Source organism: Papio anubis, chromosome 10 (genome assembly GCF_008728515.1).
Source record: "Papio anubis isolate 15944 chromosome 10, Panubis1.0, whole genome shotgun sequence".
NCBI classification, from domain to species: Eukaryota; Metazoa; Chordata; class Mammalia; order Primates; family Cercopithecidae; genus Papio; species Papio anubis.
Window position 1 is genome coordinate 83,404,240 of NC_044985.1, and position 19,395 is coordinate 83,423,634.

Below are 19,395 nucleotides of genomic sequence, written 5' to 3' on the forward strand. Positions count from 1 at the left end.
ATGAGCCAATTACCTCTCTTTTCTTTATAAATTACCCAGTCTCAGGTATTTCTTTATAGCAATACGAGAATGGACTAATATTACAATAGACTTAGTAAAGTTATCTTATTCAGATATGAGGTGATTTTTAAAATTTTTTTCTTAACTTTTGTGGGATAAATACATACTTTTTGTTTTTAATTATAGAACACAATGTACAGAACATACAATTTACCACTTTAGTCATGTTTAAGTGTATAATTCAGTGGAATTAAGTACATTCACACTGTTGTGCAACCAAGCACCATCATCCACCTCCAGAACATTTTCATCTTCCCAAACTGACACCCTGTACCCATTAAAAGCATGTTTGGTTTTCAATAGGCCTTGCTCAAAGCCAGCAGCCTTTAATGCTGCGACAGGAACCTGGAGAGGTTAACTCAGGTAACTGGCAAATGAATCAACCCCTCCTACAACCCAATATGAATCAGCGGCACCATGGGCTTTTATCCCCTCTCATCTGTTTAATACTGATGCTCAAAACTAAAGCAAAGCTCTAGAATAGATCTAGAAAAACTGTTAATAATACATTTCATTTTTACATTACAGCTTATAGACATTTATTCCCCTAGTCGGGGTGGGAATTATTTTTCCTATTTCGTAGCTAATGAAATTATGGCTACATGAAAAATAACAGCAAGGACTGAACTCAAGCCCTCCAATCCACTGTCTACTGTTCTTTCTATCGGGCCACACAGCCTCTGCCAAAGCAAGGCAAGATCTGGGCACTGCTGCTTCTCAGCTCTCAGAGACTGAGAGACAGACCTCTCAGGTCTAGCTAGACAGCATTTTGTCTCTTCACCAGAGCAACTAAAATTCCTCATGTCTAAAAACCATACCTAGTCCATCATCTTTTCCATCTTCGTTGTAACCATATTGACAGAGAAAACACACACAGAATTGGAATTCCAGAATGATATAAATGCAATCAGATTCAAGAATCAAATGTAAGTAAAAAAGAAAAAAAAATTAGATCACTGGATCCTATAAAAAGACTGAGTTCAACCTTTTTTTAAACTTTTTTTTTCTAATAGAGATAGTCTCACTACATTGACCAAGTTGGTCTCAAACTCCTGGGTTCAAGTGATCCTCCTACCTCGGCCCCCCTAAGTGCTGGGATTATAGGCATGAGCCACCACACCTAGCCAACCTCTTTATTTTTAATTCCTTAAAATAAATTCACACTTTCTGCTTTTATTAAAGAAGATCACAGTGTTTCTTGCTAAACTCAATTTGTGGAAAAATTCATTTCTCTGTGCTTTATGGGAAGTATCTGATACTAGAACAATATAAATACTAAGGATTTACTTAAAATTGCCATCATTGACAAATAGCTTCTTTTAGTTCACAAAAAAGCTACAAATTTTAATTTCTTTCAAAAAAAAATTTCTTCTGCCAATACCCTTCTCTTTGCTCAAAAACAATATGTTCTCTAAACCTTTAGACTTTCCATCTAAATTCCAAAAGAATAAGTACTTCCTTGAAGTCATGCCCAACACCATCATGCCATCTCCCTATATAAACATTTCAAAATTCTATATCTGGTTTATGAACAGCAGAACATCCTAAAAGTAGTAAGGCAAGAATGAACCATCATGCTTTGAAAGGGAGATTATATTTTGTTACCCTCCCATTTTTTAGTCACTTAGTATTTGATTTTTTCTTTCTTTTTGAGACAGGGTCCCATTCTGTTGCCTAGGCTGGAGTGCAGTAGCACAATCATGGCTCACTGCATGATCTTGCCTCGACCTCCTGTGCTCAGGTCATCCTCCCACCTTAGCTTTCCAAGTAGCTACTACAGGTGTGCACTGCCATGCCTGGCTAATTTTTGTAATTTTTGTAAAGATGTGGTTTTGTCACGTTGCCCAGTTTGAGTTTGGTCTCAAACTGCTAGGCTCAAGTGATTCACCCACCTTGGCCTCCCAAAGTGTTGGGATTACAGGCATGAACCACTGTACCCAGTCTTGATTTTTTAAAATGTACATATTAAAAGAATAATTAGCCAGGAGTTTGAGATTAGCTTGAGCAACACAATCAGATTCTGTCTCTACAAAACATACAAAAATGAGCTTGGTGTGGTGGCTGGTGCCTGTAGTCCCCTCTACTTGGGAAGTTGAGGTGATGGGCTGCCTAAGCCCAGGAGGGAGAGGCTGCAATGATCCATGAGCCTAGGTGACAGAGTGAGACCCTGTCTCAAAAAAATAAATAAATAAAGTAGTAATTACTCAAAACATGAGAGTTGAATATGGAACTTGAGAGTTCATTCAGGAAAATCCAATCAAGTCCATTTTATCTTGTTTTCTTATAATAATGAAAGATGGTTCAGAAACCATGGCCATTTTACTCAGTTGATTGAGAAGAGCTTCTAATGCTCACAAATTACTAGCACATGATACAAAGTAGATTCTCTCGAAATTGTAACAAGACTAGAAATACAAGGTAATTAAGAATAATCTATGAACACTTGTTGTTGTTGAACAAAGAATGCTTTCAATTTTCCAATACATGGCTGCAACTAAGCTCTTTGTAGTTTCTCCACATCTTCACTGCCCAAAAGAAAATTTTGTAACGACTAATAATTTTCCTTAAAATTTCAGTGAGGCCTTAGATTGGATCACATGAAAACACCTCCCCGAATCTTCCAGAATTCCCCAATATTTTCCTTTATAGCATATTCAGCACAGTTCTTGCACTCTTGGGGTGTAAATCCAACTAATGCTCTCCCTTTAGTACCAATTCCCCAATCACTTGCCAACTTTTTAACTTGAGCTTCTATGTAATGAGGAGACACGTAAGAAAACTGATCACCAAGGACACTGTAAGACACATATTGGAAGTCTTCTGAGATTTCTGCAGCTTCTTGGTCATCAAAACTCTCCACGTTGCAGGCTATTTCAATTTTTCCCTCGTGGGGAAAAGCCATTGCTTGGACACCCTTCAATCCATTTGCATTTGAGCCCCGAATGGCACTAGCGATCTCTCTTCCTGCAGACATGTCTTCAGAATCTATGATAATGTTGCAGTTCATCACATACGGGCTGGCACCAACACCTAAATCATTAGAAAAGCATGTTAATCAGGCATAACAAAAGCCTCGTTTTGAAGATTCTATTCGTCAGCCAGTTTTAATCAGAGGCGTTTCCTTTACTCGGTTTTATTTAAAAACAGTACAAATATTCCTCATTGTCAACTCCAGAATTTTCTGAAGATATTTTTTTTCCATAACGAAAGTATTTAGGATATAATCAGGTAACTTTATCTACTATAAAAGTATCTGAAGGATTTTTTTTTTCCTAAAAGAGCTCAAACTTTCCAAAATACCAACAGAGAAAGAAAAGCATGGTTAAGAGCTAAGTCCATCAGCAGCAACAGGCCTTGGAACTTTATTCATTTCCAAGGCCATCTCCATGGGGTTTGGAATTCAATGACAGGCCTAAGAGTCTCAGAGACAGGAGTAAATCACACCTCTGTACCCACCACTCCCTCTCCCTGAAACAAACATTTGTCATTATTGAATTAGGTTAATATCAGATTAAAGTGAATCTCAAAACCAGTCTTAACTAGGGAAAGAAGTCACTAAAAACTAACAAACAGCCTTGAAACTGGGAAGAGCAAAGGGACTCATGTGTTTTGTGATGATGTGAGTTTGGCAGGGTTTGGAGCCAAACAAAACACAAGAATCCCCTCACACAGACTTATAAACCTCGTGCCTTTCTCTTTGTACAACCTGTTGGAGGCACCTCTTTCTTTTATCCCCAGCTTCACAAGAGACTGAGATGGCCATTGCCACTCTACAGCCCTGTTACGCTACAGTTCAGGGGCAAATGTCCCGCTTTTCCCTGTCTCAGGGATGGTGCGGCTCACGTTACATAAATAGTGTGGCTCTAATTATAGTTTACACTATAAGATGGACAACTTGGTTAAATTAGCATTGGTATAAAAAGCTTACATTTGCAGTTTCCTCATTTTTGGGGAACCTTACATTTCTAAAAGCAAAGTTAAGCAGGGATTGGTGAGGGATAAAGGGCTGACCTCATCTTCAACATGTGATCATTTCTTAGCTACTATTTCAACATTATTTTACTGTCATTCCTTTTTCTTGCTACTTTCAAACTTATTGCTCCTGATGTCAGTATCCATCAGAGAAGTGCCTTCTCGGTTCACTTTTCCCTAGACTTGATGGTTTGGGGGCTCTGTTGCCTAGCCTGGCTACTCTCATACTAATAGATGTTTTACAGAAAATCAGCACACGGAAACCACATTTCATCTTTTTCCCACACATGTACATAATGAAACATTTCAACTCCCGAGGCTGGGCCTCTTCCTCCTGGGAATTCTGCAGGAATGAATCAGATTACAGTATTTCCCCATAATGCTGATTTCATAAAAATTAAATTTCCTAACAGTCAATACATCTCTCTCATCATCTCATGTCCCAATCACTTACCCTAAATATCTTTAAGAACTATATCAGTTTTAACATTGCACAGAGTATAACTGGAATTTTTGTCAATGTTAATGTTGCCACTATTAACAGAAAACATCCAAACATTTTTCTCTCATCTACCCCCCAACAAGTAATGTTACAAATAGTCTTATGTCCTCAAATCTAGTGTACATATCCTATTTTGACTCAAGGAATGGTAATAACTTTACCATCGTTCCAACAAATAGTTGGATCACACTCAGGTTTTGCTGAAGAGTATATAACACTGAGGGTTACATCAGCACAACCATTCAAAATCCTTACCAGGCCTGTAGTGCTTCACCATTACACTTTGCTGTCCCATACCCATACCTTTGAGATGCCCAGTCACATTCAGATATTCACATGCAATTCATCAGCCTTGGGGAGCAAGTCACTTTCAAAGGAAGTTCCTGCTTATGGACCTGGGGCTCTCCCCATGACATGGGTCATTCCATCCCTGTGGCCCTGGGACTTTTCCTGAATCCCTCACCCAGCAAATTCCAAGACATCCTCTACCATCACATGTCTAATAACTTCCCCTTGTGAGTAGAATTTCCAAAGTTGATCATTCTTGCTATAAATGAACTCATTGCCTAAGATAAATTATTAAAGATAAAGTAAGTTTAGATGTAAGCCCTAAGGACAAGAGTTCAATAAAGAAATGTACGCTGTTCAGTGTCCCAACACCGACTTACTTGACTAAAATGAAACTCTTATTTTTAAAATTCCTTCAAAAGCATAAAGTTCATTTTTTTCTAGCAAAATAAAACATCAGAAATAACTTTCATATGCTTTTAAATAAAATAAGAGGTAATCACTTAACACAGAATAATCATTTTTCAAACGGGCCCTTGTCATATATATTTTAAATTCTTCTAGTAAGCTTTAGTTACACAATATTTTTGTTTTATTACTATTTCTTATTCAAGTAGTGAAAAAACAGAGACAGTTAACGAATCTGAGATGTTTCTGACTTAATCAGGGTAATAGTTTCCTCCCCAAGGTGGGGAAACTTCTCTCTCTTAGAGGGTGAAAGAAGAAAGAAAGAAAGAAGAGAAAATTTCTCTTTCTGCCCAAATTCACGCTTTTCCAATTTCCTCCATTTAATCCTTCCAAGTCAAAACCAATACGGTGATCCAATTATACTGAATCAGATTCTGTGTTTAAATCCAGCAGTCCCATTGACCTTATTTAAATGCTGAATTTGATTTTTTATGTTAATTTAAACCTACTAAGAAGGTATTTTAAATGAGAGAGATAATTAATCCCAGCAAATCGTATTTCTAGTTAAATGTCATATAATTAAAGTAATTCCACTTTTTGCTCTAAAATTAGAAACCTGATGTGAAAGTTTGTTTCTCAGTTTGCGGTTTCGCTCCACTCCCACCTCCCGCAGATTGGCACTCGGCTGCTCTGGTGGCAGCACGAATCCCCTCACTGCAAGGCTGAAATTCCAATTTTCTTCCAACACAACTGTCACAACGCCCTGAAGCAAGCTAAAAACAAGGAAAAAAATCTTTGGTATGATTTCGCTTTCCATGTGTGCTTTAATGAAAAATTTATCATTCTAAATATTGGTGTTTACTCCTAGTTAAATACTTTTTTATCAAAAAGAAAAAGAAACTGATATTCAGTTGCTATTATTTCACAGAGAAATATAACAGGACTGATGTTTTCCTGACAATTCCGTTATTTTCTTGTGTAGAAACACTGTATTTATCATATACTGTACGGCTGGTGATTTAGATATTGTTGAGACCTTATGGTGAACTGATATGGATGTAAACTCTTTATGCCAGATTGTTTAAGCAGAAAAAAACCAAATGCACTTAATTAACATCTGATGTGTAGCTTTCGCAAACACAAATGCAATATTTGTGTTTGAGCACTGGCAGTAATGACTGTGAACTATGCTATTAATGTCTGGTTTAAAGATGCTTGTGGTAGGACCATGTCTGGAATAACACAAATAAAAAACTGCATTCAGACAAAACAATAGTGAAGAGCCCATTAGGAAAATGGAAAAGCAGCACTCAGAAGAAACACATGTATTTTTTTCCCTTTAGATCAAAATTATTCTCAAAAATAGTTCCAGGCACCATCATTTTCAATCAATTAAAGGTGAAAGGATTCTACATATTTTAACTCTACAGAAGAGTTTCACTTTAGGAGGTCCAAAGTTGTTTAGGGGTGTCTTCAGAAGTTCCATTCATTAAATTATACTCCTCTTTGGTGGCCAGTATTAAAGCATGCATGAAGAGAGAGCTGGGATGGTGTTTTAGGATATTTGGTACTTTTACATCTAAAGAGAAAACTTCAAATTTGTGGACTGCATTACAGTTTGAATAAACAGATTCTTTTCAACCAATTCAACTCCCTCATTAAACACTTTGTTACTGGGCTGGGCGCGGTGGCTCATGCCTATAATCCCAGCACTTTGGGAGGTCGAGGTGGGCGGATCACAAGGTAAGGAGATCGAGACCAGCCTGGCCAATATCGTGAAACCCCATCTCTACTAAAAATACAAAAATTAGCTGAGCATGGTGGCACGCGCCTGTAGTCCCAGCTACTCAGGAGGCTGAGGCAGGAGAATCACTTGAACCCAGGAGGTGGAGGTTGCAGTGAGCCGAGATCGCGCCACTGCACTCCAGCCTGGTGACAGAGCGAGACTCTGTCTCAAAAACAAAAAAAAACTTTGTTACTGAAAACCTGGTGAGTGCCAGGAACCATGCAGGTTCCTGAGTATAAAAACAGGAAGAAGGTTAAAATAAGGTAAAACCCTAGCCTAAATGTGGACTTTGCTTCAGAGTAACAAACAGAGAAAGGTCACCAGACTCAGAACTCAGGTTCAAAAATATAAACAGTTATTATACCAAAAACAATTAGTTATCATTATATATTGGTATTTTAAATTTTTTAGACCATGCACTAAAGAGAAACCACAGCTGAAACAGGACATTTGATGACTAAAGCCATAAAACTCAAACATAATTGCTAAGTCCAATGCTACCACGGCGGGAAGAATGCGGGACTTGTGTGCATGTGGCTGAATTCACAGAAAAGAAAGCTAAGTGAGAACTGTGTGCCACAGGGCTAGGAAGTACTCTCGTGGGTCCAAATTCAAGTTCCACCTCAACGGGACACTGCCTCTGCTCAGCTGTCTTCCTGTAAAATGGCTATGACGTTTCCTTGCTCAGTGAGGCACTGTGAACCTCATTCTATTGCCTTTGAATCTTTCAGAGTAGAAATAATTCAGAAGACATTACAAACATAAGTATAAATTAACCTCCCATAACGAAGCGAGTCCAGATAAGAGGGAAACTCAAGTGACTTGCTACTCTCAGGTTTTTCAAAAATAGAACAGTGCCCTCCCTGAGTTCAGGCAAAGTCTAAGTCCTTCATGTTCCAATTGTAGGTTACATGCTTAGTGACACATTGAGACTTCCATTTTTCATCATTCCAACTAGGCTTCCTAGCCAGCATCAGCAAATGATTTTTAAAAATAGGCTCCTTAAAATGAGACTCATTCTAAAACTGGAAATTATTTTTCAAATACCAGATAAAGTTTTGGTGTGGAGTAAATTGGAGTATTCAATGTCAAGAAAAGTGCCTGATGATGCATTTCTTATTTATAGTAGAAAGAAGTAAGCAGGAAAGTGCTCAGTAACCCATTTAAATAACTAAACAGAAGCCCCTGATTCCAAGATGTACCAATTACCTCCATCTCTGACTCCTAGGGCATCATATGAAACTACAGTTCAAAGAATTTTCCCCGCATTTTTAAACAATGATGCATACATGCAGGCCATTCATACAACATATCGGACAGCAGTGTTTAAATTACCCCATAAATGTTTAGGGTTTTAAATATATATGTATGAAGTATTTATTTATAGATCTAAAAGTATCAACTATTACTGCTTTGCCCTTATTTATGTTCCCCACAAGCTGGCCAACTACAAACTTTTAAAAGGAATTTGGCTTAAAAGATTTTGTGTGTTTGGCACTGACTATGGGTGTTAATCATTTCTGAGCTCACTTCTTTTTCTCTTCTGTTTATAATATTCTTTGGGAACTTCAAAACAGAAACCTGTTTCCTTATAGATTCTGCTTCCTCTGCAGTACTGTGTAAATTAATTTGTCCTGGATTGTTGACTATACTGTACAGTTGATAGCGCCAATCATTTCTATTTAATTTTTGTAGGAAAAAACATAAACATAGCAACAATGTGTTGAGGTTTTTCTGTTTTGGTGGGAGGGAAAAATATGTTGGGAAACACTGACATAACCAAAAAAAATGTTAGAAAAATATATAAAGCCAATTAAATTTAAGCAAGTGCAAAATCGCTATTGTTGGGAACCAAATTCATTGAAAAATTAGATGAATAACATTTCTACCCTAAAGAAAGAGGTATTATAAATTATACTTCAGTAGATATTACTTCAAAAAATGAAAGCGATTTACAGCCAGGCACGGTGGCTCATGCCTGTAATCTCAGCACTTTGGGAGGCCGAGGTGGGCGGATCACGAGGTCAGGAGTTCGAGACCCTCCTGGCCAACATGGTGAAACCCCCCGTCTCTACTAAAATACAAAAAATTAGCCATGCATGGTGGTGCGCGCCTGTAGCCCCAGCTACTCGGGAGGCTGAGGCAGAGGAATCTCTTGAACCTGGGAGGTAGAACTTGCAGTGAGTTGAGATTGCACCACTGTGCTCTAGCCTGGGTGACAGAGTGAGATTCCATCTCAAAAAAAAAAAAAAGAAAGAAAGAAAGCAATTTACTTCTTTCTGGATTATTGTTTAAGGAAGAATATGTGCAATTAAGGTAACCTAATATTTTAGTAGAAAGTCTTAAACTCTACTATCTAGTGTGAGGAATATTAGAAACTAATTGTTTATTCACATCCCTTATTCACTGATCCTCCTTGAAATACTTTACTTTTCTGCTATTAGCATCTGCATTGAGCCTACTAAATGATGCACAAACAGACTGCTCAAACTTGGCAAATCGTAATTTTCTTGTTTCTTTCACAAGCTAAAGTTTCTACCCTTGGTCATGGGTACCAGTGGAAAAAGGCATATACGGGAAGAGCTGTGCTCCTTTTCCCTTCTTATCATGAATATGCCATCAAATATAATCCAAATACAGGCACTGAAACTTAGCTTTTATAAAATTTACCACTAATAAATCTTACTAATTACTCTGCAGGGAAGATGACGGAAATAATCACAGGATTGATTTAGAGATATTATGAAAATATGTTGGAAGCTTTAAGAATTTAAAAATGTTTTTCATATATAATACAAACAAACTATGTACATATATATTTTACAATATTGAGATCACGCTGCCTATACTACCTGGTATCCCTTGCACTGACTATTCCCTCTGCCTAAAACTCTCCTCCACATCTCCACGTGGCTAGTGGTCTCACTCCTTCAAGTCTTTGCTCTAATATTGCCTTTACAAAGAGGCCTAATTTGGATTATTCCACCTATAATCACAATACGGCCCCATTCTAGAACTCTTAATGCCCTTGTCCTGTTCAATATTTATTTTGGCTGTAGCACCTGTTATTTTCTAATGTACTACATAATTCATTTGTTTATTAAGATTTTTATTTATGATCTGTCTCTTTGCCCCTCCCCAACTACAATGTAAGTTCTTTGAGGAAACCTAAGTTCTATTTTGCCCACTGGTGATACTGCTTAGCACACAGCAGGTACTTAATATCTGTTTTATTAACTAACTTAACTGCAAATTCTCTCTACATTAGACTGCATTTTCTATGTCTCTGAAGGTTCTTCTAAAACATCATGCTTGAGTATGCCACAGTTTATATAAACATTCCCAAATAGCAAACATTTCCATTATTTTCAGTATTTGCTATTATAAATAACGCTTTGATAAACATCCTTGTACATGTCCCTTTTGCTATTTCCTTAGGATTTATCTCTAGATCTAGAATTCCTGAAAGGCAGTTATATACATTTTTAGAGCTCTTCATACGTATCACAAGCTCACTTCTAAAAAGTTTATACCAATTTATACTATCATTAACACTGTAAATGTCTCTAACTACATCTTCCCCAGTATTAAATATTACCTTTAAAATATCATCTTTAAACATTCGTTGTGCCAATTTTGGCATCTTAATGTTTTAACTTGGGATTTGCAAATTTTTATGAAAATTTTTATGTAAATTACAGATCTCCATGTGAGTAAAAACAGAATAAAATCATGGCCCAGGCACAGTGGCTCACGCCTATAATCCCAGGACTTTGGGAGGCCGAGGTGGGTAGATTGCCTGAGTCCAGGAGTTTTGAGACCAGCCTGGGCAATATGGTGAATCCCTGTCTCTACAAAATATACTTGGAAGGATGAGGTGGGGGAATTGCCTGAGCCCAGGAGGTTGTGGCTGTAGTGAGCCGAGATTGCACCACTGCACTCCAGCCTAGGCAAATGCCATGAGACCCTGTCTCAAAAAGAAAAAAAAAAAAAAAAGAAAGAAAGAAAGAAAAAGAAAAAATCAGAAATCCCAATGTGTTGACCATTTCAAATCAAACAATATAAAATAGATCATGATGAGGCAGAGGCACAGATTATCCAACCATAGGCAGGTGATAGATCAGACTGGGAGGCAATCCTCCTTTTACTTTAAACAACTACATATCGAGTTTGTTCTTAGGAAACTAAACATAATTAGTGATAATATTGGCATTCGGTCTTACGCCTTTTATATCAGGTTAAAGTTTTTCCCATATATCAACCCATTTATTCTAACAGCATTGCAAAAATGAGAATTAAGTTATTCAAGTGTTTGCTTAACCTAATGCTCTGATAGCAGTATACCTATGTCTAATTCCTGTCCACCTGACTGCAATACCAGTCCACCTGGCACTGAAGCGACTGCATCTGTGGTATAATCTCTTCAGTCTTTAGGAAGGCTCAAATTAGAAACCAGGAAATAGATTTCTGAAAATTTAGTCATAAAACTTTACACTTCTCCATTTGTGAGACAAATCATGGGAAAATATGTGAGGTTCAAATTGGCAGAGAGCAATCAGTCTCTTCCTTTTTTCTATAACAAAATGTTGAATGAAATACATTTATAATATCACTTTTATTAAATCTCCTCTTCATAGGGAAGAAAAAAATGGCCCTTTAGTACTGTGTCAGGCACTTTACTGACATCATTTCGACTTCACAGTAATGAGAGGGAGACATTATTACGTCCATTTTATAGATATGGGAACCAAAGCATAACAAGACCAAGGAACCACGATCACGCAGCCAGCAAATAGCAAGGCTGGGATTTCAGCATAGCCCCAAAACCTGTGCTGTTTTTTTTTTTAATTGCATTGCTCTACTTGATTATAGATATTATTTGTTTAAGATCAGAATTCTGTGCCAGGGGCTAGTAACCAAAGACCTATGTGTAAATGATTCTGCAGGGCTCTGGCAGAGCTGTGCCATGAGAAATGTGTTTCTTATGCTCACCCACCTTTCACTCCTTGGATATCTAGTATTTTGGTAACTGCTTAAGTTATTGATTGACCATCAAAATGTGAGCTTACATGGTTTAATTTGTGGCCCCCAACAGATGTTTGAGAATGAAACAATTGAGACTCAAATAAGTGACACTAGGATGCTGGAAATGCAGGCAACAAGGAGGAGTTCCACCTTTTCCTGATACATCCCTTAGGGGTGGGGCAGGGAGAGAGGTCAGGAGTGGCAGAGAGAGGCAAAAGTTGATGAGAGCCAGGGGAAGGAATAGTTTCCTTTCCCAGTCTTTAGTCTCTGTATTCTAGAAGTCCGTTATTTAGAGAAGATTTTTTCCAGGGTTCCTCTAGAACTGATTTCCAGCTGTAAGCACCAGCTTGGCTACACTGATATTTAAGTATTGAAAGACCTTTCTACCAGCTAGAAATGATCTCTCCCTAAGTCCTCCCTCCCCAGGTGTCTCCATCACACCCCAGGGCACACCCCACACCATTCACAGATAGGGGCTCCAGGACCCTGCCCCAGTGCCAGGAGCTATGAGCATTCTTTTCATCAGTGATCACATTGCAGGGCTAATGATATATCTTGAATATCACTTCTGGGGGCCCTCATCAAATACCTGACGGGTGCTTCTAGGCTCACAGGTTAGCTTAACAGGGCCCGGGTGAGAGTAACAGCAGAAAGGAGAGCCTCACCCATTTAAGAAGTAGCCACTCCTATAACTCTTCCTGCATTAAGAGGGTGTGACTCAGAAAGGGGACCTCAAGTTTAAAAAAAAAAAAAAAAATACAGAGCAAAGCAAAAACCATGCTCAGAACCTGTTAAACCACATCTTCGGGCAGGGGCAGCTCCCAGGTCAGGCTAAAGAGCACTGAAATCTCTCCTCGTGAACCAACCCAGCTGCTTCCTTCTCTGGACAAGACTACGCTTCTCAGGCAGGTCAGCTTCGCCAAAGAGAAACACGCTACAGCCAGGAACATGCCGCACCAGATCCTCAGCAAGGCCTGCAGCAGAGGGAATTTTAACCAAAGAAAATCACAATCAAGCCAAATCTTAAAAACCAAAGCATATAGTTTTTTTGCTGTAGTAAAACATATTTAACATAGAACTCATCATTTTAGTCATTTCTAAGTGTCCAGACCAGGCATGAAGTTGCACACTGTTGCACAAGCATCACCACTAAAGCACATGATTTATACAAATTTTAAACATCAAAGCTTAAACATAATGAATGTTCCATTGAAGTTAATCTCACAATAAAAGCTTGCCTTGATACAAGGAGACTTGAATTTCTAACCCATTGCAAAGCTAATTTCACAGTGGAAATGTATATGTAGGATTAATGAAATTAGTGCCTTCAATTTTTGAACAATGTTATAATAGTCCCAACTTGTAAATATTGTCAGAAGGTATAAAAAGTTAGGAGGGCAAGGGCCAGTAACCACACTGTCTAATATAGCAGCCCCCAGCTGTATGTGCTATTAAAAATTAATTCTAATCAATTAAAATTTTCATTAGGATTTATCTCTAGAACTAAAATTTTAATCGATTAAAATTAAATAAAATGGGCCAGGGAAGTGGCTCATGCCTGTAATTCCAGTACTTTGGGAGGCTGACGCAGGAGGATAGCGTGAAGCCAGGAGTTCGAGAACAGCCTGGGCAACATAGTTAGATCCCTATCTCTACAAAAACTAAAAAAAGAAAAGAAAAAAATGAAAAATGAAGTTTTTTAGTTGCACTTGTCACATTTCAAGTACTTAATAACCACACATGGCTAGTGGTCTCCATATTGGACAGCACACATAAAGAATATTTCCATCACCACAGAAAGTTCTATTGGACAGCTCTGAGCCAGATGCTCTATAAGGAAGCCTAATATTTAAACAAAATTGGAGATTACTCCAAATGACAGAACATTTTTCATCTTCCTCTGCCATTCTTCATATCTGGATTCTCTGGATATGATTTTATCTTCTCAAGGCAAAATATAGAATTGCTGGGCTTTTCTAGATTACTCCTTCACAGGACCTCTGCTTGTTTTCTAGGAGCTAATTATAGTCCCCTGTAAGCAAGCACAGAGATGGCATTACATTTTGTCTGATATACGGAATACAGGTGCTAAGGGAATTCTGGTGCTGGCCTGGGATAGCAGGAGTGCAGGCCTTCTTTATTTGTTACATATCATGGATCATCAAAATAAGGGCTGAGATGAGACTTCTGGCCACAATAAGCATAGGAGACCGTCCCAACTGCAATTTCAAGGTTTATTATTTGTTTAATTCTAATGCAGGCTGCCATGTTAATGGAAGAAGTGAAATGTGGAAGACACCGAAAAAACATTTGGTACCACTGGGGTGTAAAAAGTCTTAGGAAATGTTTTGGTTTTGGTGGTTTTTTTGTTTGTTTGTTTGTTTTTTGAGATGGAGTCTCACTCTGTTGCCCAGGCTGGAGTGTAGTGGTGCAATCTTAGCTCACTGCGAACTCCGCTTCCTGGGTTCAAGCAATTCTCTTGCCTCAGCCCCCGCAAGTAGCTTGGATTACAAGCACGTGCCACCATGCCCAGCTAATTTTTTTTTGTATTTTTAGTAGAGACAGGGTTTCACCATGCTGGCCAGGCTAGTCTTGAACTCTTGACCTCGTGATCCACCTGCCTCAGCTTCCCAAAGTGCTGGGATTACAGGCATAAGCCACCATGACCAGCCTGGTTTTTTGTTTGTTTGTTTGTTTGTTTTTTGAGATGGAGTTGCATGCTGTCGCCCAGGCTGCAGTGCAGTGGCATGATGTTGGCTCACTGCAACTTCAGCCTCCCGAGTTCAGAGGATTCTCCTGCCTCAGCCTCCAGAGTAGCTGGGATTACAGGAAACTGCTACCACACCTGGTTAATTTTTGTATTTTTAGTAAACAGAGTTTCACCATATTGGCCAGGCTGGTCTCGAACTTCTGACCTCAAGTGATCTGCCTGCCTCAGCCTCCCAAAATGCTGGGATTAGAGGTGTGAGTCACCACGCCCAGCCTGGGAAATGTTCTTTCTCTGAATCAGGTAGCAACTCCAGCATTAGAAGTCCCTGGTATTGTAGATACCATAAAGCCAAGAAAATCTAAGTTTATTTTAGCCCTAAGTGATTTCGGTTTCATTAACACTACTTTAAGGTACAGGCATACCTCAGAGATATTGTGGGTTTGATTCCAGACCACAGCAATAAAGCAAATATCACTGGCAAATATCACAATAAAGCAAGTCACATAAATTTTTTGGTTTCCCAGTGCATATAAAAGTTATGTTTATATTATACTGTAATCTCTTAAGTGTTTAATAGCATTATGTCTGCAGAAACCAATACATATACCTTAATTTAAAAACACTTTATTGGCCAGGTGCAGTGGCTCTTGCCTGTAATCCTAACACTTAGGAAGGCTGAGGAGGGAGGATTGCTTGAGATTAGGAGTTTGAGACCAGCCTGGGCAACAGAGTGAGACACCATCTCTACAAAAAATAAACAAAATTACCTGGATGTGGCAGCATATGCCTGTAGTCCCAGCTACTTAAGAGGCTGAGGTGGGAGGATCACTTGAGCCTGGAAGGTCAGGGCTGCAGTGAGCTGGGATCATGCCACTGTACTCCAGCCTTGATGACAGAGCTAGACCCTGTCTCAAAAAAAAAAAAAAAAAAATTATTGCTAAAAAATGCTAAGGCTTCAGCAAGTCATCATCTTTTTGCTGGTGGACATTCTTGCCTTGATCTTGATGGTTGCTGACTGATCAGCCCGATGGCTGCTGAAGGCTGGAGTGGCTGTGGTTAACGTGTTAAAATAAGACCACAGTGAAGTTTACTGCATCAATTGGCTTCTCCTTTCACTAAAATTTCTCTGTAGCATGTGATGCTGTTTGATAGTATTTTACCCGCAGTAAAACGTCTTTCAATACTGGAAACAATATTCTGAAACCCTGATGCTGCTTTATCAATTCAGTTTATGTAATATTCTAAATCTTGTATTGTCATTTCAACAACGTCCATAGCATCATCACCAGGAGTAGATTCCATATCAAGAAACTTCTTTCTTTCCTCATCCATTTTAGTTGTTGGGGTTTTTGTTTGTTTGTTTGTTTGTTTGTTTTAGAGATAGCGTCTTGCTCTGTCACCCAGGCTGGAGTGCCCTGGCGTGATGTAGGCTCACTACAACATCTGCCTCCTGGGTTCAAGTGATTCTCATGCCTCAGCCTCCCAAGCAGCTGGAATTACAGGTGTGTGCCACTGCTCCAGGCTAGTTTTTGTATTTTTATCAGAGATGGGTTTCACTATGTTGGCCAGGTTGGTCTTGAACTCCTGGCCTCAAGTGATCTGCCAGCTAAGCAGCCTCCCAAAGTGTTGGGATTACAGGCGTGAGCCACCATGCTGGGCTCCATTCAAGTTTTATCATGAGATTTCAGCAATTCAGTCACATCTTCAGGTTCCGCTTCTAATTTTAGTTTTCTTGCTATTTCCACCACATCTGCAGTGACTTCCTCCACTAAAGTCTTAACGTCACCCATGAGGGTTGGAATCAACTTCTTCCAAACTCCTGTTAATGTTGATACTTTGACTTCCCCCCAAGAATCATGAATGTTCTCAAAGGCATCTAGAATGGCAAATCCTCTCCACGAGGTTTCCAATTTACTTTTTCCAGATCCTTCAAAGGAATCATTATCTATGGCAGCTATAGCCTTACAAAATGTATTTCTTAAATAATAAGATGTGAAAGTCAAAACTACTCCTTGATCCACGGACTGCAGAATGGATGTTGTGTTAGCAGGCATGAAAACAACATTAATCTCCTTGTACATCTCCATCAGAGCTCTTGGGTGAGAAGGTGCATTGTCAATGGGCGGGAATATTTTGAAAGGAATATTTTTTTCTGAGCCCAGTAGGTATCAACAGCGGGCTTAAGGTATTCAGTAAACCAGGCTGTAACCAGATGTGCTGTCATCCAGGCTTTGTTGTTGCATTTATAGAGCACAAACAGAGTAAACTGAGTATAATTCCTAACGGCCGTTGGATTTTCTGAATGGTAAATAAGCATTGGCTTCAACTTAAGGTCATCAGTTGCATTCGCCCCTAATAAGAGCATCAGCCTGCTCCTTGAAGCCAGGCGTGGACTTCTCTCTAGCTATGAAAGTCCTAGATGGCCTCTTCTTCCAACAGAATGCTGTTTCATCAATACTGAAAATCTGTTTAGTGTAGCCACTTTCATCCTTTTTCTAAAACTTTGTAGAGACAGAGTCTCACTATATTGCCCAGGCTGGTTTCAAACTCCTGGGTTCCAGCAATCCTCCCACCTCGGTCTCCCAAAGTGCTGGAATTACAGGCATGAGCCACTGCCGCGGCCAGCCTACCTTCATCCTTCATCTTAGCTAGATACCAGTCTCCTGGATAACTTGCTGCAGCTTCTACATCAGCACTTGCTGCTTTACCTTGAACTTTTATGTTATGGAGGGAGCTTCTTTCCTTCAACCTCATGAACCAACCTCTGCTAGATTCCAACTTTTCTTTTGTAGCTCATCAGCTCTCTCACCCTTCACAGAATAGAGGAAGAGTTACAGCCTTTCTTTGGCTTAGCCTTTGGCTTAAGGAAATGTTGTGGCTGGTTTGATCTTCTATCCAGACCACTAAAACTTTCTTCATATCAGCAATAAAGCTGTGTTGCTTTCATGTCATTTGTGTGTTCACTGTAGCAGCACTTTTATTTTCCTTCAAGAACTTATCCTTTGCATTCACAACTTGGCCAACTGGCAGAAGAGGCCTAGCTATTGACCTATCTCAGCTTTCAACATGTCTTCTTCCCTAAATTTAATCATTTCTAGCTTTTTATTTAAAATACAAGATGTGAGACTCTTTCTTTTACTTGAACACTTAAAGGCCATTGTTGGGTTATTAATTGGCCTAATTTCAGTACTATTGTGTCTCAGTACACAGGGAAACCCAAGGAAAGGAAGAGAGATGGGGGAACAGCCAGTTGATGAAGCAGCTGGAACACACATTTATCAGTTCAGTTATCTGTCTTATGTGGTTGTGGTTCATGGCACCCCAAACATCAAAGATCAGTGATCGCAGGTCACCATAACAGATATAATAGTGGCTGGGCATGATGGTTCATGCCTGTAATCCCAGTACTTTGGGAGGCTGAGGCAGACAGATTGCCCGAACTCAGGAGTTAGAGACCAGCCTTGGCATCAAGGTGAAATCCCGTCTTTACAAGAAATACAAAAATTAACCTGGCATGTTGGCACACACCTGTGGTGCCAGCTACTCAGGAGGCTGAGATCAGAGGACTGCTTCAGTCTGGGAGACCAAGGCTGCAGTGAGCCAGGATCATGCCACTGCATTCCAGCCTGGGTGACAGAGCAAGGCCCTGTCTCAAAAAAAAAAAGAAAAGAAAAGAAAGAAAAAAGACATAATAGTAATGAAAAGATTTGAAGTATTGCGAAAATTACTAAAATGTGACAGAGACATGAAGTGAACACGCACTGTTGGAAACATGGCACCAATGGACTCACTTGATGCAGGGTTGCTACAAACCTTTAATTTGTTAAAAAAAAAAAAAAAATGCGATACTTAAAGTCATAATGAGCAAAGTAAGCCAGTACCAAAGGGTCACAGCTCCTGGAGCGGGGCGGGGCTAGATGCCAGGGATACAGTCAACCGAAGTTTAGGAATTGCAACATAATGTTTAGGTAGTGATACAGTTGGGATGTTTGTCCCCTCCTAATCTCATGTTGAAATGTGATCCCCAGTGTTGGAGGTGGGGCCTAATGGGAGGAGTTTAAGTCATGGTGGCAGATCCTTCATGAGTGGCTTGGTGCTTTCCCATGGCAATGAGTGAGTTCTTCCTTTATGAGTTCACACAAGAGCTGGTTGTTTAAGGAGCCAGCATCTCTCTTGCTCCCTCGCTCACCATGTGACACACCTGTTCCCCCTTTGCCTTACAGCTATGAGTAAGAGCTTCCTAAGCCTTAACAAGAAGACCAGTAGATGCTGGTGTCATGCTTGTACAGCCTGCAGAACCATGAGCCAAATAAACCTCTTTTCGTTATAGATTACCAGGTCTCGAGTATTCATTCACAGTAATGCAAACGGACTAACACAGGCAGTGAGCTAAATTCTCCCTTCAAATCTACAGTGGTTGAGGAGGTGGCATGAGAAATGGGAGAATATTTAGGAAAGGTTAACTAAATTCTGATAACTCTCCAAACTGTTCTGGTCACATATATGTGCTCCACCCATAACTTAGTGTAACTCACATTTGGGCTGCTGCAGTAGCCTAAAATCACAAACTGTGATGCCCAAAAGCCTGTCCTACCAAATACTATGACATGTTTCCTGGCCCTGCCCAGCTCTTTGCCTACGCAG

General features: G+C 39.4%; 1 protein-coding gene across 3 annotated transcripts in view; it reads right to left on the reverse strand.

The window, feature by feature from the left end:
- Positions 1 to 2,180: 2,180 nt before the first annotated feature.
- The window catches only part of FTCDNL1 (formiminotransferase cyclodeaminase N-terminal like), a 42,847-nt gene continuing 25,632 nt past the window's right edge, over positions 2,181 to 19,395 (reverse strand). For 2 of the 3 annotated variants that reach the window (XM_021923838.2, XM_021923837.2), the window contains exon 3: positions 2,181 to 3,090. In XM_021923838.2, the coding sequence (XP_021779530.2) occupies positions 2,654 to 3,090 (437 nt within the window). In that variant the 3' untranslated portion in view covers positions 2,181 to 2,653. Of the gene's footprint in view, positions 3,091 to 12,829; positions 13,016 to 19,395 lie in introns of all 3 variants that reach the window. The other variant, XR_002516222.2, reaches the window with a different exon arrangement.